Below are 21343 nucleotides of genomic sequence, written 5' to 3' on the forward strand. Positions count from 1 at the left end.
ACACTTCTACTACTTAATACATGATGTAAGATTGAAGTTTGCCAAGAATCAAAGTGGCACCTGTGAAATTTGCCTTTTCTTGTGCAGCCGATAGTTGACAAACTCGTGACTTGGATCTGGATTGCCTGACCCTTGACTTGTGAGTCAGCAGGTTGACTCGGTAATTTGGACGAGTTAGGACATGATTTTTTTAGTGTTAAGATATGGAAAAAATCAAACTCCAAACTGTATAATCACTAAATTTATTACATGACATCAATGACTAAGCTATATAAGTATTCAACTATGCATAATTGTTGATATTATGATTTAAAAATAGATGATTCTTTGTAAAAATTATCCTTTTATAAGCATTATGCACTAAAACCATGAAATGCATGACAAAAGACACATAAGTGGCATGCGGATAGGTGGTCCTGAATCGGTGACCCAGTTGGGATCCGATCCGGGTTGACTCGGGCGATTCTCGAGTCATCTCTCTGGGTTTGCCAACTATGGTGCAGCCACTGCATTTTATATGTAATATATTTGTCTATTTATGATGGATTCTAGTTGGCTGCTTTTTCTGTTTGTTGTCAATAGCATCCAATTAGCCTCATTTTATATACATTTGAAAACTGTCTTAAGCTCCTCTTTGAAAGGAGACAAACTAAAACTTTTATAACATTTATTCTTTTGCTTATGTTGTCTGTGGCTTCTTGTTCATTTTTGTCGTGTAGCGGTTGTATTCTTGTGTTTTCTCTGTGCTATTGTGTAACTTGGGTATATTAATTTATTACCTTCTGTTTATATTTTCAAAATAAAATCTGCCATTAAATGGTAAATGGCATATATTGATAATCTGTGTTCTCCCACACTTTTATTGAAAAAATCTTGGCAAAATGAATAATTTTTTAAAAATTTATAAACTGAAGTTAAAAATATGTAAAAAAATTACTCAAATGCCAAAAGCAATAAATATGTCTCATCCATTGTTTTAAAAATGAAAAAGAAATGAAAGATGGGAGAGTCCAGAGGCCGAAATAAATACTTTCTTGCTTAGGATTAAGTTACATTCAGTATTTATTGCCATTAATTAGTTAGGAGAAAAAGATTGAGAGAGATGTGAAAGATAAAATAGGATTATCAGCCAAAGTTTTTTAAAATCATTTATGAAACATAAATTATGATATTTTAATTTTAAATTATCACAACATTTTGAAAAATATCGTGATATTTTAAATGTTAGAACTGATGAAAAGATATCATAATATTTTTTTAAAATATCATGATATTTATGACTGTGCTTATACCTTCTTCCATTGCCTTAGTTTTCTTTTACTGCAAAATTCAATTTTATGTTTTTATGAAAAACAGCTGCATTACTTGAGTTTTATCCTTACATACTTGTAATCACCATTGATAGCTGCTAACTATTGTTTAGTTGCAAACTATGTTGTCAAAAGTGATACGTGGTTACCTAGTCAACTGGTACTGCCTACCCTACTTGTGTTCGCCTAATCCTCCCAGAGCCAATCCCTTGTTAGACAGCACAGAGTAGGATGACATTGTTTTTTATTTTTGAGGTCTTAAATTAATCCTATGCACTTAATTCCTATATGTTGTTTTTTGTGCTTATTTTCTTTATTACTTGAGAAAAATGATTGCTTGGGCCTTGTTAGGGACTGTTGCAATCGGATTGATGTCAACATATATTCTTGTTAAAACCCACACACATACATGTGCACACATGCATACACAAAAATTTGCGAGTCTCTATTACAGCTCAATGTTTCCAGAAGAGATGTTCTTGTAAGAGTAAATATTTAGTGCTATGCTGCTATTATGCATTTTAGAGCATACTAGGATCAGCATAGAGAATCTAGTACAAGACTAATGTGTGTTGCCAATTTGCCCTTATCTTCCCTTTTTAAAATTTTTCACAAGGTCTATTATGTTCAATGATAAAATGATTCTGGGGGTGCGCTTCTTAGGAGCCTTAGGAGGTCATTGTTAACATAATTCCTGCTTGCATGAGTAATTCAAACCATTTTCTTCTTCCTAGGTGTTGATTAAATGACATAATCGATGCCGATATTCTTTTTAGAATAATTTCTAGTGTATCAGTTGAAATTTTGTGTTGATTCTAGTGGAGTGGGTATTATTCTTGATCGTAAAGATACCGATGCTCGACTTTGGAGAGCATCACACAATTTCACTTTCGCCCACTGATTAATTGTCAAGCATTTCACAATTTACTAAGTTCTTTCCTCATTCATGTATGTTATTCAGGAGCTTCATTGTTTCCATTGGTTAATTGTTAAATGCAATTGAGTTTTCCAAATAGTCTGAGTCATATATTGCAAGTTTATATGACATGATTATTCAGGAGGTAGTGATGCTTTTTCAGTTTCCAGAAAGTAGCAAAATTTTTTTACTGAGATTCTAGCTAGATTATGGGCGTAATATCTTTCAATGTATTATGGAATTATCTGTGCGCATACATTTGTTCCATTTTGTATAGTTGTCTTAAGGTGAGGCAATTAATTAACGATTTAACTTGAAATGCAAGTGTTTATGTTCATATATAGTTATGCTCATCATTGTTGTCAGATATCCTAAAGGTATTGTAAATCAGGCGCTCGACGACATTTTTGCAGATACTTTTGGTAATGACGTTGACAATGATTCAGTTATAGATTCAGATTCGGAAAGTGATGGTCTTCTTTCTGAGGTAATGTCATGCTCTTCTAAAAATCCGGCCTCATCTTTTTCTAATTCTTTATTTATTTATGAAAGAGTTCTGAATTCTGATATTGGTTTCAGGATTTGAATGGTTCTTATCTTGTTAAAGATGGAAGTGATGATAATTCAGGTTGGAACATAATTACAACAGTGAAATTTGGTGTTTGAAATATCCTAAATTTTTGTTTTAGTAAAATCGCAAGAGGATATTTTTCAATATAATTGCTGTTGCTGTAGATGAAAGCTACCATACTGCTCTATCTGAGCAGAACAAGACAATTCAGGTGGAACTCGTGAAGCAGAAAAGTAAGTTAGATCGGCTGAAGAAAAAGGTAAGAACGACCTTGTACTTAATCAAGACCTTGAAATGACCATAGATATTAAGCTCAACATGATGGTATGTCTAACTAATATAAACATGTAGGGTTTGTTTTAAAAAATTTCTCTCCTATTTTGAAGACAAAAAAATTGATGGCTCACATTCATCATTGTAATGCACTTAGTTTTACCCAAAATGAACTAATGCTAGGGATGTCAATCGATCACGTTTGAGTCAGGTATCTGAAAAGTACAAATCTGATTAGTTGAATCGGTATAGCAAATGAATCTGATTAATAATCAGATTCGGATGCAGTTTTCAGATTTTCATTTGAATCTGGATCTAAGGGTAATCCAACCCAATTCCTTATAAAATATATCTGATTAGCTAACCGAGTACAGGTTCAATACTGCCTTTTCCATCCAACTCTAAATTTGATTAAGCTAGATCCGGATAGGTCAGATTCACCAAGACCTAGATCTCAACTGAATATTTCCAGTTTACTGCCCTGGCTAATGCTCAGAAAGATTTTCATGTTATGACCCTTGAAATGTTGTATTCTTAAGTATGAAGAGCATATTTAAAGCAATAGAAGTGCTTTTTGTTTTTTATTTTTGCTTTTGTGTTTGCTCATAAAAAGAAAACAAGTGCATCTTTTGTGATATAGACAACTCTGCATACTTCTTTCAGTACGACATTATTTCTGGATGCTTGAAATATTAATAAGGTTGTGTTTGCTTCATTGTTTCACTAGGACCCAAATTTTGGTGAGTTTCTGGAAAAGCATAGTTTGGAGCTTCAAGCTGCAAGCAATGAAGAAAAAGTAAGACGTCCATCACTTTCCAGTTTCCACATGGCCATCATTGTACTGGCTTTCGACATTCTATTATCATTTTATCATTGGTAGGACTCCTATTGATATTAAAAAATTTTGATGCCATAAATGGTTGTCTTCTTAGGTTGTATGTCATGTCGGTAGTCATGTTATCAAGCCTACTCTTCTTTGTTCTTTTTTCCTTCACCCTTTTTCTTTTGTTTTTTTTTCTGGTGTGTGTCTATTCTAGATTGGTGTGCTCAAATCAGGCCAGATTGGGTCCAACTAACCAATCCTGATTGATTTCATAGATTATCCATACCAGTGGGAATCAATTTTAGAGTCAAGTTGAGTCAGATTAGTATAAAGTGGCAAGTGTCTGGTTGGATCAATCCATTGGTTAGATCACCCAATTTTAACGTTCTTCTCATCATTTTTTGATAACTTTGAAGTGAATTTAGGTGGTTTTGTTCTTAGTTGTCATAGGCGCTAGGCGAAGCCTAGGCAGTGAGCCCCTAAAAAGCCTAGGCAGTCTAGGCAGTGCCCCAAATAAAAAAACAAAAAAAATATATACAAATATGTAAATAAACTACTAAAATTAATAACAAATATGTATACAACATAAAATCAATCAACAATAAGCAATAGACAAAACAAAATATGTCCTCAAACACTATAAGATAATTATATTAAATAACCTGCTCAATACATTGTCCAACACAAAACATTTAACAACACAATACATTTAACTAAACATAGAATTCTGAAACATATGTCTATATATAAAAGTCATCTTCATTCTTCAGTATCAAACTTCATTTCAACGATTTCCTTCATTTATTGCATCTTTTAGTGGCTTGAGATGATGATGGCAGATCATCTTCATACAATTTCTGTCCCACAAATGTTGCAGGTACTTGTGCCTTTCTCTCATCATATTTTTTAAGACTAGTAAGAAGCTCAACTCAAATATCAGAAGGAATGCTATGTTTACATAATTTCACAGTGGAGTTAATATGTCCCACAACATGATATTTAAATCTATACAATCCTTCATGCATTATAAAATCACAAAAATTACACTTCACTATTTCTTTGGCATCTCTAAGTCAATAGTGTACAATATTTCAATGCAGGTTTCTTTGAGAGGCATCCTCCAAGACCTCTACCCTCCATCGACTTACTAGAACACGAATTAATAAATCTAATCACTACAAAGATGTAAAATAATGTAACTGATAACCATGTTAAAAAATGAAACAAAGAACAATGGAATAAATAAACCATGCAACTGATAACCAATGCAAAAAATTAAAACATAACCAATTAATCACCAAATAAAAATATAAGCATACAGACATTTAACAAATCTACACACATAACATAATTAACTTTAACTGTATTTAAGTATAAAATAGGAAAAAAAAACCAATAAGTTTATAATAACAACTTAAATTTAATCCTTAGATGAACTTGAAAGTCTATCATCATCTTCATTGATATATTGCTTTTCTTCTTCAGTTTTATTTGCAGAGTTAGCTTATTCCTCTTCTTCTTCCACCCTCACCACCTTCTTTCCTTTGTCAAACATTTTCTTTCTTAGGACATTAGTTACACGTATTTTTACCCCCACCCTATGCCTTAACGCTCTGGATGCCTTATCAACAAGATCTCATGTAAGTGATGTGTCATTTTCAAAGATTATCATTGACTTCTCTTAAGACAATGGGGTTGAGATCTCCTTTTTTTCATTCTCTCCTCATACCTTCGTTTCAATTTATGATTATATTCCACAAAAAACAAACCATTCAACTTTTTGTGCAAAAGTCAGTTTCTTTTCTTTGTATGAATCTATAAAAATATATATAAAGTTAAAATATATACAAACTGACAAATATTATTTAGTAATTAGTAGTAAATAATATTTTACTGCTTCAAAAGTACTTCAATCACGTTCACAACTGAATGTAATGCATGCGAGACCTAAGACTTGAACAACAAAGGTCTGGAGCTGGAGACAACCAATGGCAAAAGAAATCCACCAATCTACTATAAAAAAATCAAATTACATATAATTAAAGTATATGTTGAAACTTGGTTTGAGAAAAGATAGAAAAGTACCTTCACGATTAGCCCTAATCACCCTTAAGTAGTGATTAGGGTCAATAAAGAAAATTACACTAGAGACCATTGAAAGTTAAAATATAAACAAGACCACCCAATAAACCCCTCACGATAATAACTCTAAACACTCCCCCTCAAGCTGAAGCATAGATATCAATCATGCTGAGCTTGTTACAACACTTTGAGAATTCTGTGATAGGAAGGGGTTTGGTAAAAACATCTGTTACTTGATCTTCTGAAGAAACATGAAAAGTTGATATATTTCCCACTTGAACCATATCCCGAATATAATGACAATCTATCTCAATATGCTTAGTCCTCTCATGAAACACATCATCTTAATAGGCAGACAAACCTTTATGCTCAATCCGGTAAGCATAGATTTTATCCAAATCATTTCAGCAGTAGTTTGTGCCATGACCCTATATTCTGACTCAACACTTGATCTTGCTACTACAGCTTGTTTCTTGCTTCTCCATGAAACTAAGTTGCCACTAACAAAAACACAGAACCCTGTAGTAGACTTCCTATCATCAACCGACCCTGCATAATCAGCATTAGTATACGCAACCACATCAAGATTTGCCTCTTTTGTAAACAATAGACCTTTTCCTGGAGATGTCTTCAGGTATTTAAGAACGATCATAGCTGCCTCCCAATGAACTTTTCTTGGTTTATCCATGAATTGACTCAATTTGCCAACAACAAATGATATGTCAGGCCTAGTTACAGTAACATAGAGAAGTTTACCAATGAGAGTCCTATAGGACTTACTATCAACTGCCTCAGATTGCTCGTCATACAAGAACAGTTTAGGATTCATGGGAATAGTGGCTGGATTTGCACCAAGCATCCCTGTCTCCAGTAAGAGATCAAGCACATATTTACTCTGAGAAAGAACCATACCTTCTCTATTTCTTGCTACTTCGATTCCCAACAAGTACTTGAGAGGACCCAGATCCTTTGTAATAAAGTATTTCTGCAGATATGCCTTGGTGCTTGAAATCTCCTGCTCATTATCTCCAGTTAAAATTATATCAACATAAACAACCATAGTCACAAAACCCTTAGAGCTATTCTTTATGAACAAAGAATGATTTGATGGTGACCTCTGAAAACCAAATGTAGACATCACCTCAAACAATTTGTGAAACCATGCACGCGGGCTTTGCTTTAGGCCATATATTGCCTTTTTTAGTTTGCACACTTTGCCACACTCTCCCTGTCGTTCGAAGCCAGGCGGTTGTTGCATGTAGACCGTCTCAGATAGATCCCCATACAGAAAAGCATTCTTCACATCAAGCCGAGTCATACTCCACCCATGATGAACAACCACAGAAGTAACTAAGCGTATAGTGCCCATTCTGGCTACGGGAGAGAAAGTCTCAAAGAAGTCCACCCCATATGTTTGGGTGTAGCCTTTGGCGACTAGACGAGCTTTGTGTCTCTCCAGAGTGCCATCAAAATGATATTTAATAGTGTACACCCACTTACAACCAACAATGTTTGCATCAGAAGGAGGATCGACAAGCTCCCAAGTCCCTTGAGAAATCAAGGCGTCCATTTTTTCTTGCATTGCTTGTTTCCATTGAGGATCTAATAAAGCCTGTTGATGATTTATAGGACTGGAGATGGCAGATAAAGCAGATAGAAAGTTTTGCATGCTCTTTCCAATCTTGTCTGTGGACACAAACTTTGAAATTGGGTGCAGAGTACACTGACGCATGCCTTTCCTCAGGGCTATGGGCAAATCATTATTAATCTCAGGATCTGCTCTACGATCATCAGGATAAGCAATAGAATAATCAACATAATCAGGATCACTGACTGCAGGAGAAGAAGACGATGAAGGGCCACGAGAGGAGGCTTGACGACGAGTATACACCAGTGGAGGATCATGGAACCGAGTTGAAGAGGGATCAGAACATAATGAAGGCAATAAAGGAACTGACTCCAAAGGAATGGGAGGAATGGGTAAGGGAAATGATGTGGACATATCAGGATTCACACGAGACGCGCACGGCGAGAAGTAAGGAATGGTCTCAAAGAATGTGACATCCGCACTGATATACTCTTTACGAGCAATGGGGTCAAGACATTTGTACCCTTTTTGGTTTTTTGGATACCCAAGGAAGACACACTTAGTTGCCTGTGCAGCTAGTTTGTCCCTAGTAGGTCCAAGTTTTTGCACAAAACAAACACAACTAAATACCTTAGGAGAAACTTTGAACAAAGAACAATCAGGATAAAGTTGTCTGATAGGAATTTGGTCATTAAGAGCAGTAGAAGGCATTCTGTTAAAAAGGTAACAAGAAGTAAGAAGGGCATCTCCCCAAAAAGAAGCTGGCATGTTTGTTTGAATCATAAGGGTTCGAGTTACTTTCACAAGGTGTCGGTGTTTTCTTTCAGCTACCCCATTTTGCTGGGACGTATGGGCACATGAAAATTGAGGGCAAATCCCATTATCCCGATAAAATTGTAATAGTTTGCTAGATTTGAATTCAAGAGCATTATCAATGCGAATAATTTTAACAATGGAACCAAATTGAGTATTTATTTCAAGAATAAAAGATTGGAGAATACACAAGACTTCAGATCTCTCCTTTATTAAAAAGACCCAAGACACTCTAGAATAGTCATCAACAATGACAAGGTAATACTTGGACTGAAACCTATTAGGAACCCGACTAGGCCCCCAAACATCAACATGAATTAGATCAAAAGGACTTTGACTAGTATAACTCTGACTTAAAGAAAAAGAACTACGATGATGCTTGCCCAACTGACATGCTTCACACTGAAAGGACGCTGTAGGAGAGACCTGCGGAATGACTCTTTGAAGCTTGGAAAGAGAAGGATGACCCAATCTGAGATGCCATTGGTAGGAATTAGAACTCGATTCCACACACAAAGTTGCTACTCCAACAGGTTGTGTAAGATATAAACACCTCCCTCCTCATGGCCTCCACCAATCTTCTTCCCAGGCAGCAAATCCTGAAATACACAAGAACCCGGGTCAAATATAACTCGACAATTTAGTTCTTTTGTAAGCTGGCTTACGGATAATAAATTTTTAGGAAACTGTGGAGCATGGAGAACATATTGAATCCGTAATGTAGGGGTAAAATGCACATCTCCTTGCCCCACCATTGGGGATAATCTACCATCTGCCAATTTAACATGACGAGGGAAAGATGTATGAACCAGTGTAGAGAAACTATGTGAATCTCCACAAAAGTGTTGAGAGGCGCCAGAATCAATAATCCATATCTTACCTCCATCATCCAACTGAGTACCCGCAGAGCATGCCACATCAGTCACTACAATAGAGGCAGACACAAATGCAGAACTCTGAGAAAGAAGCTGATCATATTCTGCACGACTGAGAGTAATCGTATTGGTTGAAGAAGTAGGCACAGGTTCAGTGATGGAAGAGACAACTGGAGTTGTTGCTTTGGGGAACGATAATGAGCTTTGAGAGCGACTTCTAGGGTTCTTATCCCAACAACGATCCTCAAGGTGCCCTTGCTTGCCACAATATGTACATTGAAGCCTGCTACGACCTCCACTGCCTCTTCCACGACCTCTGCCTCTGGAAGAACTAGGTAAACCATGCCCTCCTCCACCAGTGACAAAAAGAGCTGAAGTCTGAGAGTCTCCATGAGGCGGAGGAAAGGTAACAACAAGACGACTTAACCGGTTGTAGGCATCAGCTAGAGTAGGGATCTCTGAGCTAGTAAGCATTTGCACCTTGGCTACTGAGTAATTTGGAGATAATCCTGATAGAAAACGAGCCACCATAGTCTACTCCTGATGGGTTTTATGATTAGTGCAGCAGGGAGGACGAACAGAGTTGAGCCTTTTATAGGCTGATTTAACTGATGCATAATATTGGGAAAGATTCTGATCACCCTGCTGCAACTATAATATCTCTTGCTCAACTTACAAAATTCTACTGACATTTTTGTCTTGAGAGTACGTGTCACGTAATGAATCCCACATCTCCTTTGCAGTAGAATAGTAAATTAAGCCGTCTGCAATATGTGGCTGAACACTGTTCATAATCCAAGACATAACAATGTCATTATCTTCCTACCATGTGGCATATTTCCCAGTTTTCTCTTTTGGTTCCTTTTTTAACAAAATATGTTTTCGACGATGTCCTGACACAGACATCATAAAAGTCCTCGACCACCTTTTATAATTATTGTCGTCCAGCTTTACGGACGACCCATAAGAGAAGGGATTAGCAAAAGCTTTGTACTCTGCAGACACTTCAAACCTTTGTTCACCATCACTGGACTTTATTTCAGCCATGGTATTTCACTGCTGACAGTAGCTAGCTAATGAGCCGGATAATAATAATAACCAGAAAGTAATCACGAGCAAACTGATAGTAAAGAAATAGATTCCAGCTGAAATAAAATCCTTGTCTTGCAATATATATATATATATATATATATATATATATCACAGACGCCACCAGCAAGATAATAAATCTGATCACCACTATAAAAATTTATTTTAGATGACAAAAATTGATTTCACATCTGAACTTCAACAAAAATTAATCAGATCTGATTAAATCTGATTCCAACAACAGCAAGCACTACAGATTTAACGCCTACCACATCAACACGACTCTGATACGAGCAAATCTGATTCCAACGACAACAAGCACTACAGATTTAACACCTACCACATCAACACGACTCTGATACGAGCAACAGTCAGTCAGCCACACCATTCAGATCTGATCCAACATCAACGCTCCATGCTACACAACATCTAATTACTGCACGATCTCAGATCTGCTCCACCCAATCACAAAATGATTGCTGATCTGATGCAACACGATCATGATGTCAGATCTGCTCCACGCAATCTCCACATGATGGTAGATCAGATGCACCACGATCCATCAATATTACTGAGGCGTCATCAACAAGGAGCAAAAGAGGAACACACAATCTAGGGTGTCTAATCAGATCTGCATATTGTGTAGAACTAGTCAGATCTTAGGTTGTGAGACTGAGGAAAGAACCTAGGGTTCGATCAGAAGGAAGATCGAACAAACTAGATATAGGCTAGGAGGAGAGAAGAAGAAAGAAAAAAACTATGATAAAGAGGGAAGAAAGAAATTCAACCTAGGCATTAGATTCTCCCAAGAACGAGAGGCTTTGATACCATGTTGAAACTTGGTTTGAGAAAAGATAGAAAAGTACCTTCACGATTAGCCCTAATCACCCTTAAGTAGTGATTAGGGTCAATAAAGAAAATTACAAAAGAGACCATTAAAAGTTAAAATATAAACAAGACCAACTGATAACTTTTCTGATTTCCAATAAACCCCTCATGATAATAACTCTCAACTGTATATAAGTTATAAAAATAATGCAAAAGGGGTTATATGTAATTTAATCATCTTACCTAGGGTTTACACCAGAGTTACCAGTCAAGGAAGCGGGAGCGGGAAACGATACGAGAAGCGGGAGCGGGAAGCGAGACACTTTCAAAATTTTAGGAAGCGGGGAAGTGTGGGACCACTAAGAAGAAAATTATGAACCGTCTCGGAAGCGACCAAGGAAGCGAACTGGAAGCGAACCGGAAACGAGGGGGAAGCAAAAAAAATGAAAAAATGGGGAAGCGAGGGGGAAGCACGCTTCCCAAAAAAGGGGGATGCTTCCCCACACATTTCGGAAGTGCGACGTTTCGTGCTTTCGAAGCGCGCTTTCCCTTTTACCTAGGCGCTTCCGGTAACTCTGGTTTACACTTTCTTCTTCCTCTTTGCTAACTCCATTCCAAAAGGCCCAATAGCAGTTCTATATCTTATGAGTTGGTCTAGTAGTGTGTCTCGATCCTCTTCGCTTTGAACAAGACGATTGGCACAATCATATAAGTCATTCTTTATCTCCTCATTGGACTCGATATTTTTATACTTATAATATATGGCTGGATTCAAATATAGGTTTGTTGCATGCAAAGGTTTGTGCAATTGATTGCTCCACCTTTTATCAATTATCTCCCAAACCCAGCCGTATATTTGTTTATCATCACACACATTTACCTACTAAGTAAAAGAATTGAAAGTAACCATTATAGAAGCTAAAATAAAATGTAATTTACAATTAGTAGAATACAAAAAAATTAATTTATAATTATACTTTTATTTTTTCCTTTCCACGATCCATTTTCTTGTAGATGTAACTCATAGCAGGCTTTTCATCGCTATCAACCAATCGAAGCATGTCAAACAAGGGGGCAATTGTTTTCAGAGCACAACTCACTCTCTTCTAAAATTTTGAACTCAAAATCATGCTTTCACATCTTTTACCAACTAACATTTTTGAAAAACTATTTTTTTCCCAATCATCTATAAGAAATATGAACTTTAGGCATTTTTTCCAATTATATATGCTTTCTAGAGTAAAAAAATGGCAAATTTTGTCACTGCAGGCCTATGTAAGTCCTTTTGTGTGTGTGCTCTCATCATACTCAACACTTGAGAATGTTTGTAATGAATACCACCAATTGCCTTGCTTTTCCGGAAATGTTCTTCAACTCTTTCAATTATCCTATATATTCCAACATCATATCTATACAATGTGCAGCACAAAGAGTCCAAACTAAATGCTTTCTCTTATCCATAAATAATTTACCTGCTTTCACATAGTTTGAGGTATTATCAATAACAACTTGAACCATATTCTCCTCCCAAACTTCAACAATATCATTCAACAATGCAAAAAGCAAATTTGCATCTTTTACTTCATTTGATGCATCAACTGATTTCAAAAACATTGTTCCCAAAAGGCAATTAACAAAAAAATTAATGAGTGTACACCCTTTTGTATCCATGTTTGGACCAATGCACTTTGTATTGGTCCAAGAACTCCTTCATTTTCTTCATTTCTTTATTCAAAAGTAGTTCTCGCAACTCGTGATATGATGGAGGCTTCATCCCTGGTTCAAATTGGCCTATAGCTTCAATCATACTGTAAAATGAAGGCAACTTCGCTGTATTAAAAGGTATTCCACCGTCATAAAATCACCTATTAATGTACTCGTACACTGTTTCTCTTTTTTCCTTTTTGAAGCAATTTTCAAACATAGTTTGTTTGTTTGCTTGCCTTCCTTTCTCTGTTGAATCACTTTGAAAGTATAGATCCATAGCCCTTTTGGTCTAAAGCCGAATGTACTACTCCCCTCCATCTATGAAACTGCATTCACGTCCTTCGCCATAATCGGAAGCTGAGAATAAACTTTCATTTCTTTCGTATATATTAACCGTCTCTCTCTTATTTTTTTCATCTCTATTCTTCTTTGATTCCTCCATGTACTTAGAAAGTACTTGCTTGATTTCTGCAATTGTTTTATCATAAGCCTTCACTTTTCTTCCAATCCCAAGTAGATGCCGTTTTATTTTATATATACATCCTTTATAAGTTCAACATTTAAGGTATGTCACAGAATTCAGATCTTGTTTATCCTTAATATAGGCCCACTCCCATGCTGGATCACTTGATTTTCTCTTAAAGTTCTGAATATGTTCCAAATTTGAAAATGTGGACCCACTAGCACTTGCAGATGAAGCCCCCTTCCATTGTTCTAAAAAATGATAAGAATCTAAAAAAAGGCAACATCTAAATTTGCTAAATAAAAAGGAGTAAGCAACAAATAACATATCAGCAAAATATGAATTCATAATAAAAAAAACCCTTAAGTTTTTTTTTGTAATTGCAGCACACATTCAATGACAACTTTAACAGGAGCAAACCCTAGGTTTTTTATCAACTATAAAAAAGTTTAGGTGTGTTTTTAACAATATTGAAAACTTAGATGTGTTTTTTATAATCAACCAAAATTTAGGTGTTTTTTTTAAAATGTCCCCCAAAAAACATAGTTAAACCTAATTTGAGTTGGGTTCTGGTCATTATTTTATGCCTATCCTGATGTTTGGGTTTGGGCTCAGTCAGATACCAGACATGGATTCGGCCCATTGACTGCCCAAGATGAGATCTGTGAACTTATACCCAAACAAATGTTTATCTGTGCACTTGTACCCTAACAAATGTATATCTGTGCCCACACATGCAACATTGGAAATAGCCAGTAACAAAAATTGGAGTGTGGCTGAGATTTGTTCGGATCACAGTAAATCTTTTTAGAAGAATTTCTAACTTGTCCGCACGGGAATTTGTAGGGGATTTTCAAAAAATGATTGGTTTTCTTTCATAGAATCAGTAATTTAGAGAAAAAGTCAAAAGGAAATTTACAAAAGCCAACAAGCGAAAATGTTTGGTTTATAAAAGGAAAAAAAGAGAAAAACATAACTGCCACAACATAGATGAAAATATTATTCATGGCAGCATTGATCCCAATTTCATGGAGATACTCTTTACACTGGTGTATAAAGCAGAGCTACTAGAAGCTTCTTAGATAGGTGGGAAGCTCGCTTCCTGGAAACTCGCTTCAGAAGCGTGATACTCCTCGCTTCCGAAACTTGATGAGAACCTCGATTCCCCCATGCTTCTCCTATGCTTTCCACACGCCTCATCTATTCTTCTTATATGTTCTCTTACTCAACTTTTCTTGTTTTTATGTGTTTTCTCTCACTTTTCTCACTCACTTCCATGTGCTTTCTCTAAATTGGTAGTCATCATTTTTAGATTTTGTTATACATTTAATTCTTACACCAAAAAAACATGAAATTTAATATTCGTCACTTTTATTTTAGTTTTTATTTGTGTTTCATTTTGATTTTCATTCAATTCATATATTTCTTTTATTTATTCTTCGCTTCCCGCTTCCTATATATTTTAAAATTCATTGCTTCTCGCTTCCGCTTTCTGTATCGTTTCCCGCTTCCATTTCCTAGTCTGGCAACCTTGGTATAAAGTGATCCTAATAAGCCGATAATGTCTATTTAGTACAAATATGACACCCAACAGTTTGCTTCATCACTCTTTTTTTTTATAGGCAAGCCATCACTGAGCATTTGATCTTTCTAGATTTATATTCTTAACAAATATATCACACTCACATCATTGGAATCACACCACGGAGCCAGCCCAAACTGTGAAGTGTGAACTCAAAAGGACAGTTTAAAAATGTTAAAAAAAATGTGAAATGTTAAACAAAATGCTACCAAATAATGTCCCAAAATATGATGAAGAAAACCGTGGCACCAACAGCTTGAAACACTGAACACATTATTAGAATACTTTAATTCTTTTTCTTCACTTACCTTTGTTTATAAGGTTCATATGGAGAGTAGAACTTTTAAGAGAGAGAGAGAGAGAGAGAGAGGTAGCGGTACCTGTAGAGGGAGGAGAAGGTTGACCTTCTTCGGCTCTGCCCTAGCGAGAGAAAGGAGAGAGAACGGAGCGAGAGAGAGTGGAGCGAAAAAAGGGGAAAAATGACCCTTTTCCCCCTTTTATACATGTTGATAACAGTCAACGGAAAAAAAATACCGACCTAGGCTTATGCCTAGGCACCACCTTTGACAACTAAGCTTACCACTAACTAATGCTAAAATCCATAAGTACCCCTGAAAAAATGAAATGTACACATAAATACAAAGAGGGGGTACCACACTAAATGTAATACACATATGATACATAAGTCTCATATGTGATTTAACATAAGAAGCGAGAATATAGTTGTAAATTCATAAAACGATATTAAAGGCAAAATATCACAATATTTTAAAAATATCATAAATTTATATATGTCATGATATTATCATGATATTATAAGTTGCCTTTTACTTTTTATTATATCTTAACTATGTTTTTCTTCTTTCTTTTGTTTTTTTACTTATTTTTTGTATTATGTGTTGCTTTTCTCACTTATTGCTACTGTTTTTAAAAATTTTTTAAGCACCAAGTTTATATTTATCAACCAAACCTAGAGCAATTGCCATGCTAAGATATGTCCGAGACCGATATTTGTGACTATGACAATATATATTTTTTATATTTATATAATGCATGTCTACCTGTTTTATTGCTTGTTGATCATTGATTTATATTTTATACTACTGTGATATAAAAATTTCTAAAATATTGTTTATTCTGTTTGATGCCATTATTTGGGCTATTTCTTGATTCTTTCTTTCCTGTGTTCACTTATTCTCAACTTTTATGTGTTGCTTACTTTGTTAGCCTTCACATGACAGCTTTCAGATGATGAAGGTGAACCAAATGAGAGCAGCAGCAACAAAACCAGGGAAAATTCAAGTTTATGTGAACATAAAATCCTCACAAGTTTCTCCATTGATTCATGGTGCCAACAGATCATGAATCAACAAAACATCTCTGTGCTTCCTAATCTGTTAAATGGATTCTGGGTTGCATGCCATTATGGAAGTGATAACTCTGATGCTCTATTATACAAGATTCAGACAAGAGCAGCTTTCTGCAAGGTTTTGTTAATTGTGCTTCATGAAGCAGACAGTATATTCCGAAGATTATTGGGAATGTCAAGCTCTGGTTGCAAGGACACTGTACTGAGCTTGCAAAATACTTCAAAATGGGCCTCAGTGAAACCACTGGTTAAGTCTTACATCAAAAGTACATTGTATCTTCTGACTCAGGCTACAGATACACAGATAATTGTCTTCGTCCTTTCTCGGCTCAAAGATTCAGTTATATTTTTAGTTGCATTTCCGGTTTTGCTACAAAGGCTTAGCAAGGTAACTGTTGTTGAACAAGCTAGAATCTATTGAGAAGCAAAAGATATACATATGTATGCGTAAACATGCACGGATGTGCCCCATGCTATCCATGTGCATGCTTGTATTTGTGTGCTGACATTGTCATGTCTGTGTTTTTCCAAAAAACATGTTTGTTTTTTAGTTTTATGCTTTGTTCATTACATTAGGCCATTTCTACGGCAAAATCGTGAGACTTCTTTTAAATGCAATGAAGTTTCCAGGATCTATATTGCATGATCCTGCTGGTACAGCAGAAAGGATATATTTGGTATTTCTTTGGGAGAAAAGTTTTCTTTATGAGGAAAGACGTAGGGAACAAGGGGTGTCAGTGCTAAATTTTTTAATGAGCAAATGTGGTTATTTCACAAAATTCATTTATTGCAGATGGAAAACCCTTTTTAGGTGTTTGCATTTATTATTTCATAATAATTCATATTTTGAGAAAGGTTTTTTCCTTGTTTGTCTCAAAGTGCTTGTCCATCACATGGGAAGAGGTGTACTTAATCTGCCCGGAGGTCACATAGATTGGAACCCCTACAGTTAACTTATTATCATTATACATGAGATTGATTTGAACCATTGCTGTTACACTCGGCTATTGCAAGGGCATTCTTGTGATGAATGTCTAATAACTTATCACTTAATGGATTTTTATTATCTCATATGTGAGGTGATTGCAGATTGCCATCCACCTATGGGCAACTGGAGGAGGGAGAGTCTCTTTGGCAACATTCTTACTCATCCGAAGCATGGTTCTGCAGTTAAATTCAGATTGCTATGATTCCTTCCTAACGAACATGTACAGAACATTTTTGGCACACTCCAAATTTGTTGAACCGGAAAACATAAAACATATCCAGTTTCTTGCTGATTCTGTTGTGGAGTTGTACTCACTAGATATTGCTAAGTCTTACCAGAAGGCATCCATCCTTATACAGCACCTTTCCAAGGTTTTGCAGCATGCCCTCAAAACCAAGACGGAGGTCAGTTTTTCAGCTCATGCATATCACAATTTTAAAAGCCAAATTAGTTTGCTAGTTATCGTGTCTAATTGTTCCTGCTTGTCCATCTATGCATAATGTAGAATATTGCAGTTATTTAATATATTAAAAAGTCTAAGATTTTAGGTTATTGAATATTGTAATATTATGCATTATTGGATGTTTTGGTACCCTTTTTGGTTATAGTATATCAAAAAGCTTAGCCTTTCAAGAGGAAATATTTATGTAGAACCTATATATATGAAATATGATGTTACAATATAAAGAAAATTCCTCAGATCTAGTAAACCATCTCCCCCCACTCCTTCACTTTCTCTTTCTGTGAAACTTGCTAGGCCCTTGTTTGGTGCCTTCTTTGATAATTGGAAACTCCTAATAATACTTAATATCCAAAAAAAGAAAAAAAAAATCTGAAAGAACAAAAGCACAATTTATAATACTTGTACAGTGTAGTCGATTGAACCTCAACCTTGCGAAATTATGAACATTATGTATGTAACAAACAAACCTTCTCATTTCCTTAAGAGTCATTGACACTTCCAATTCTGTAGATTGGACTGCAGAATTTGCAATTTGATCAAGCCACATGATCAAGATATAGCTGGATAGATGTCAGACACATCTAGGGATGTAACTGGGTTGGATGTGGTTTCAATGTAGGCATAATTGGATATAACCGATGTCACATGGACTCGGTTAGGAGGTCGATGCACCCGTGTCGACACGCCCCGACACGGGTGCGGCTTCAGACACGGGGCAGACTCGGTCAACAAGTGTTGGACTCGGTCAATGCATCGGGGCCGAGTCCGTCCACTTTATAGAGTCGGTCAACTTTGACCGAGCCTATTGTTGTCCATATTTAAAATTTATTTTGGACTCGGGTCAGGTCCGATCCGGACCCGATCTGGATCCAAAATGTTTATCGGGGTCGGGGCCGAACCCTAAAGAGGCTACGCAAGGGGAGGGGCTTACGACAGACCCCTCCCCGCTGATCTTTCCCTCTCCCCCAGCCGTCCCTCGCTCTTCGTCCCCTTCAGTCTCGCCGGCGACCCAGACCCTGACGATCGTAGCTGCAGCCAGCCACCGATCCTCTCAGGTATGCATTCCTCCCTCTTCCGTTCCTCTTCCCCTTCATCCGGTAGGGGGCGGATCCCCCTGCCTCGTTCGTGTTTTCCGGCAGGGGATGGAGGCCCCTGCTTGAGTTTATTTTTCAGCATGGGGCTCCCGTGCCTCAGATTTGTTTTTCGACAGGGGGCTGCCCCCTGCGTCAGATCTGTTTTCCGATAGGGGGCTCCGCCCCCTGCCTCAGATCTATTTTCCGGCAGGGGGCTGCCCCCTGCGTCGGATCTGTTTTCCGTTAGGGGACTTCGCCCTCTGCCTCAGTTTATTTTTTGGCAGGGGGCGGAGCCCCCTACCTCGTTCGTGTTTTCCAACAGTGGGTAGAGGCCCCTGTCTCAGTTTATTTTCCAGCAGGGGGCTCCCCTGCCTCAAATCTGTTTTTCGGCAGGGGGCTGCCCCCTACCTCAGATCTGTTTTTCGGCAGGGGTCTCCACCCTCTACCTCAGTCGTAGGTTTTCGGCAGTGTTATCATCGCAAAATTTTTAACTTTTGCAAATCAAACTGACCTTTGAAAAAGATTTTGAAAATAACTCGCCTCCGTTTTTAAAATGCGAGAAAATTCCGAAGAATGGGACTCGCATGTCGGTACGAGGTTCAACCGTTCCTGCCACCTTTAACAGGGGTAATTGAACCAAGGATCAATCTTATGCTCTACTCTATTCAACTTGTCTAAATCATATTCTAATTTCTAAATGCACATAGAATCAGGCATGTGCTATGAATTTTCAGAAAATGCACATTTTGAAAACATGATGTTTGCTTTGAATGATTGAAATATTTAGAATAGGTATCACATGGAAAATCGTGAATTGGGATTTGAAATATACTTCTGAGAGAAATCGATTTTGAGGAATCCTTGACATTTGGTGAAAATCGATTCTGAGAAACTTGGTTTCTCTGAATTCAAACTTTGAAATTGAAATTCTAACTTAGAAAATTTGAATTTGGAACTTGGGAAATACTTGAAATATTCTTTGGCAAATCCATATTTTGAGAAAATCGATTTTTCAATAAGACTTAGAAAGATTTTGATTTCTCTAACTTCAAACTTTGAAATTGACTGCATAACTTGGAAAATTGAGTTTATGAACTTGAAAAACACTTGAAATATTCTTTGAAATTCAATGCTTTTGGGAAAATCGATTTTGCTATAAGACTTAGGGGATTTTGAGAAAATGAACTTCTTTGAATTGAGATTGGAATTGGCAAATGCATGAAATGAATGAATATGGATTTGAGGAATTGAGAAATACTTTTTGTATTTTTGAGAAATGCAGTGCATTTTTGAAGTTAGCTTAAGAGTGAAGGCTGAATGTGGCTAATGTGAAGATCATAAATCTAAGTATCATTCGTATTCTGACTATGGCCATAAATACAAATTTCACCAAGTTTATAAACTTCATAGAAGCTAGTGCATGTGCTATTCGTGTAGACCATGGTGAATTTGTAAAAATATGCATGAATCATCATCTATCACACATTAACATTATTAAAAAAAATAAACTATATGCAATGCTGCCTAAGCTAAGCAGGAAATGTAAATTCTTATTCCAAAGTTTAATTACAAGTTACATCACTATTGAAATTTAAATACATGAAAAATAAAGTCTTCAATGTACCTGCAAAACTAGAAAACTTTGTTAAGCAATGATATGTTGGCTTTTCTAGATTTATCCAGTAATATCTAGAAATTACTGGATTTTGCTAGATATAAGCCTTTTCCATGATTCCCTTAAATCAAAATTGATAAAGTATGAAATAAAATTGAATAAATATGAATATGAGATATGGAATTTCGAAATTGGGGTCCAAATAACCAAAATACCCCTAATAACAAGACTATGGCCTTGAAATTAGGGTTTTTAGAAAGATATTTTGATAAAATGCAAGTTTTGAAATTTGAATGGAATAAGTTAAGCTAAATATGATGTGACATGCTTAAATATGTGAAAATTAGGGCTAGGGATTTCGAAATTGAGGTCAAATGACCAAATTGCCCCTGATAGCAAGACTATGGCCTTGAAATCAAGGTTTTTAAAAATAGATTTTGGTAAAAACTTAGGTTTTATGCACTAAATGAAATCAAATAACTACAAAATTAAACCTAAAGTATCTTAAGATGCTTATGAACATAATAAAACCCTAAAACTATATGCTTATGCACGAAAATCCAATAATATCACTAAAAAATATGATTTTAACAGTGTTTTTGGATCTTTCAGGAATCCGGTTTTGCAATTTTATTAATTCAGAGATCAAATGGATTTCAAAATCCATAAAAATTGGTACCTGAACTTGTTATAACCCTAATGTCGAATTGGAATTATAAAAATAATTTTTTGACATTGAATTAATCTGAAAATTGCATTAAACCCTAAAAATATGCTATTTTTGACCTAATTCACCAACCAGTTTCAATCCAAGACCTGAACCAGGGGTCAAATCTCCATGAAAATCCATGAAATTTTACAGAGACTAACTAAGAAGAAAAACAGAGATTTTCCAATTTACAGATCAGGAAAATC

At 36.1% G+C, this 21343-nt stretch overlaps 1 protein-coding gene and 1 long non-coding RNA gene across 2 annotated transcripts in view; both read left to right on the top strand.

Annotated features, from left to right (window-relative positions):
• Positions 1–21343, top strand: part of LOC149818459 (uncharacterized) — a 395444-nt gene that overhangs the window by 330327 nt on the left and 43774 nt on the right. The window contains exon 9 of the mRNA XM_089986220.1: positions 992–1002. Within this exon, the coding sequence (XP_089842346.1) occupies positions 992–1002 (11 nt within the window). The remainder of the gene's footprint in view (positions 1–991; positions 1003–21343) is intronic.
• Positions 2659–3024, top strand: LOC149818467 (uncharacterized). Its single transcript, XR_016427360.1, has 3 exons — positions 2659–2713; positions 2806–2854; positions 2962–3024. It is a non-coding gene; the product is annotated as an uncharacterized LOC149818467 (long non-coding RNA).

The sequence above is a fragment of the Nuphar pumila genome, chromosome 13 (assembly GCF_984573655.1).
Source record: "Nuphar pumila chromosome 13, dmNupPumi1.hap1.1, whole genome shotgun sequence".
In the NCBI taxonomy this organism is placed as follows: Eukaryota; Viridiplantae; Streptophyta; class Magnoliopsida; order Nymphaeales; family Nymphaeaceae; genus Nuphar; species Nuphar pumila.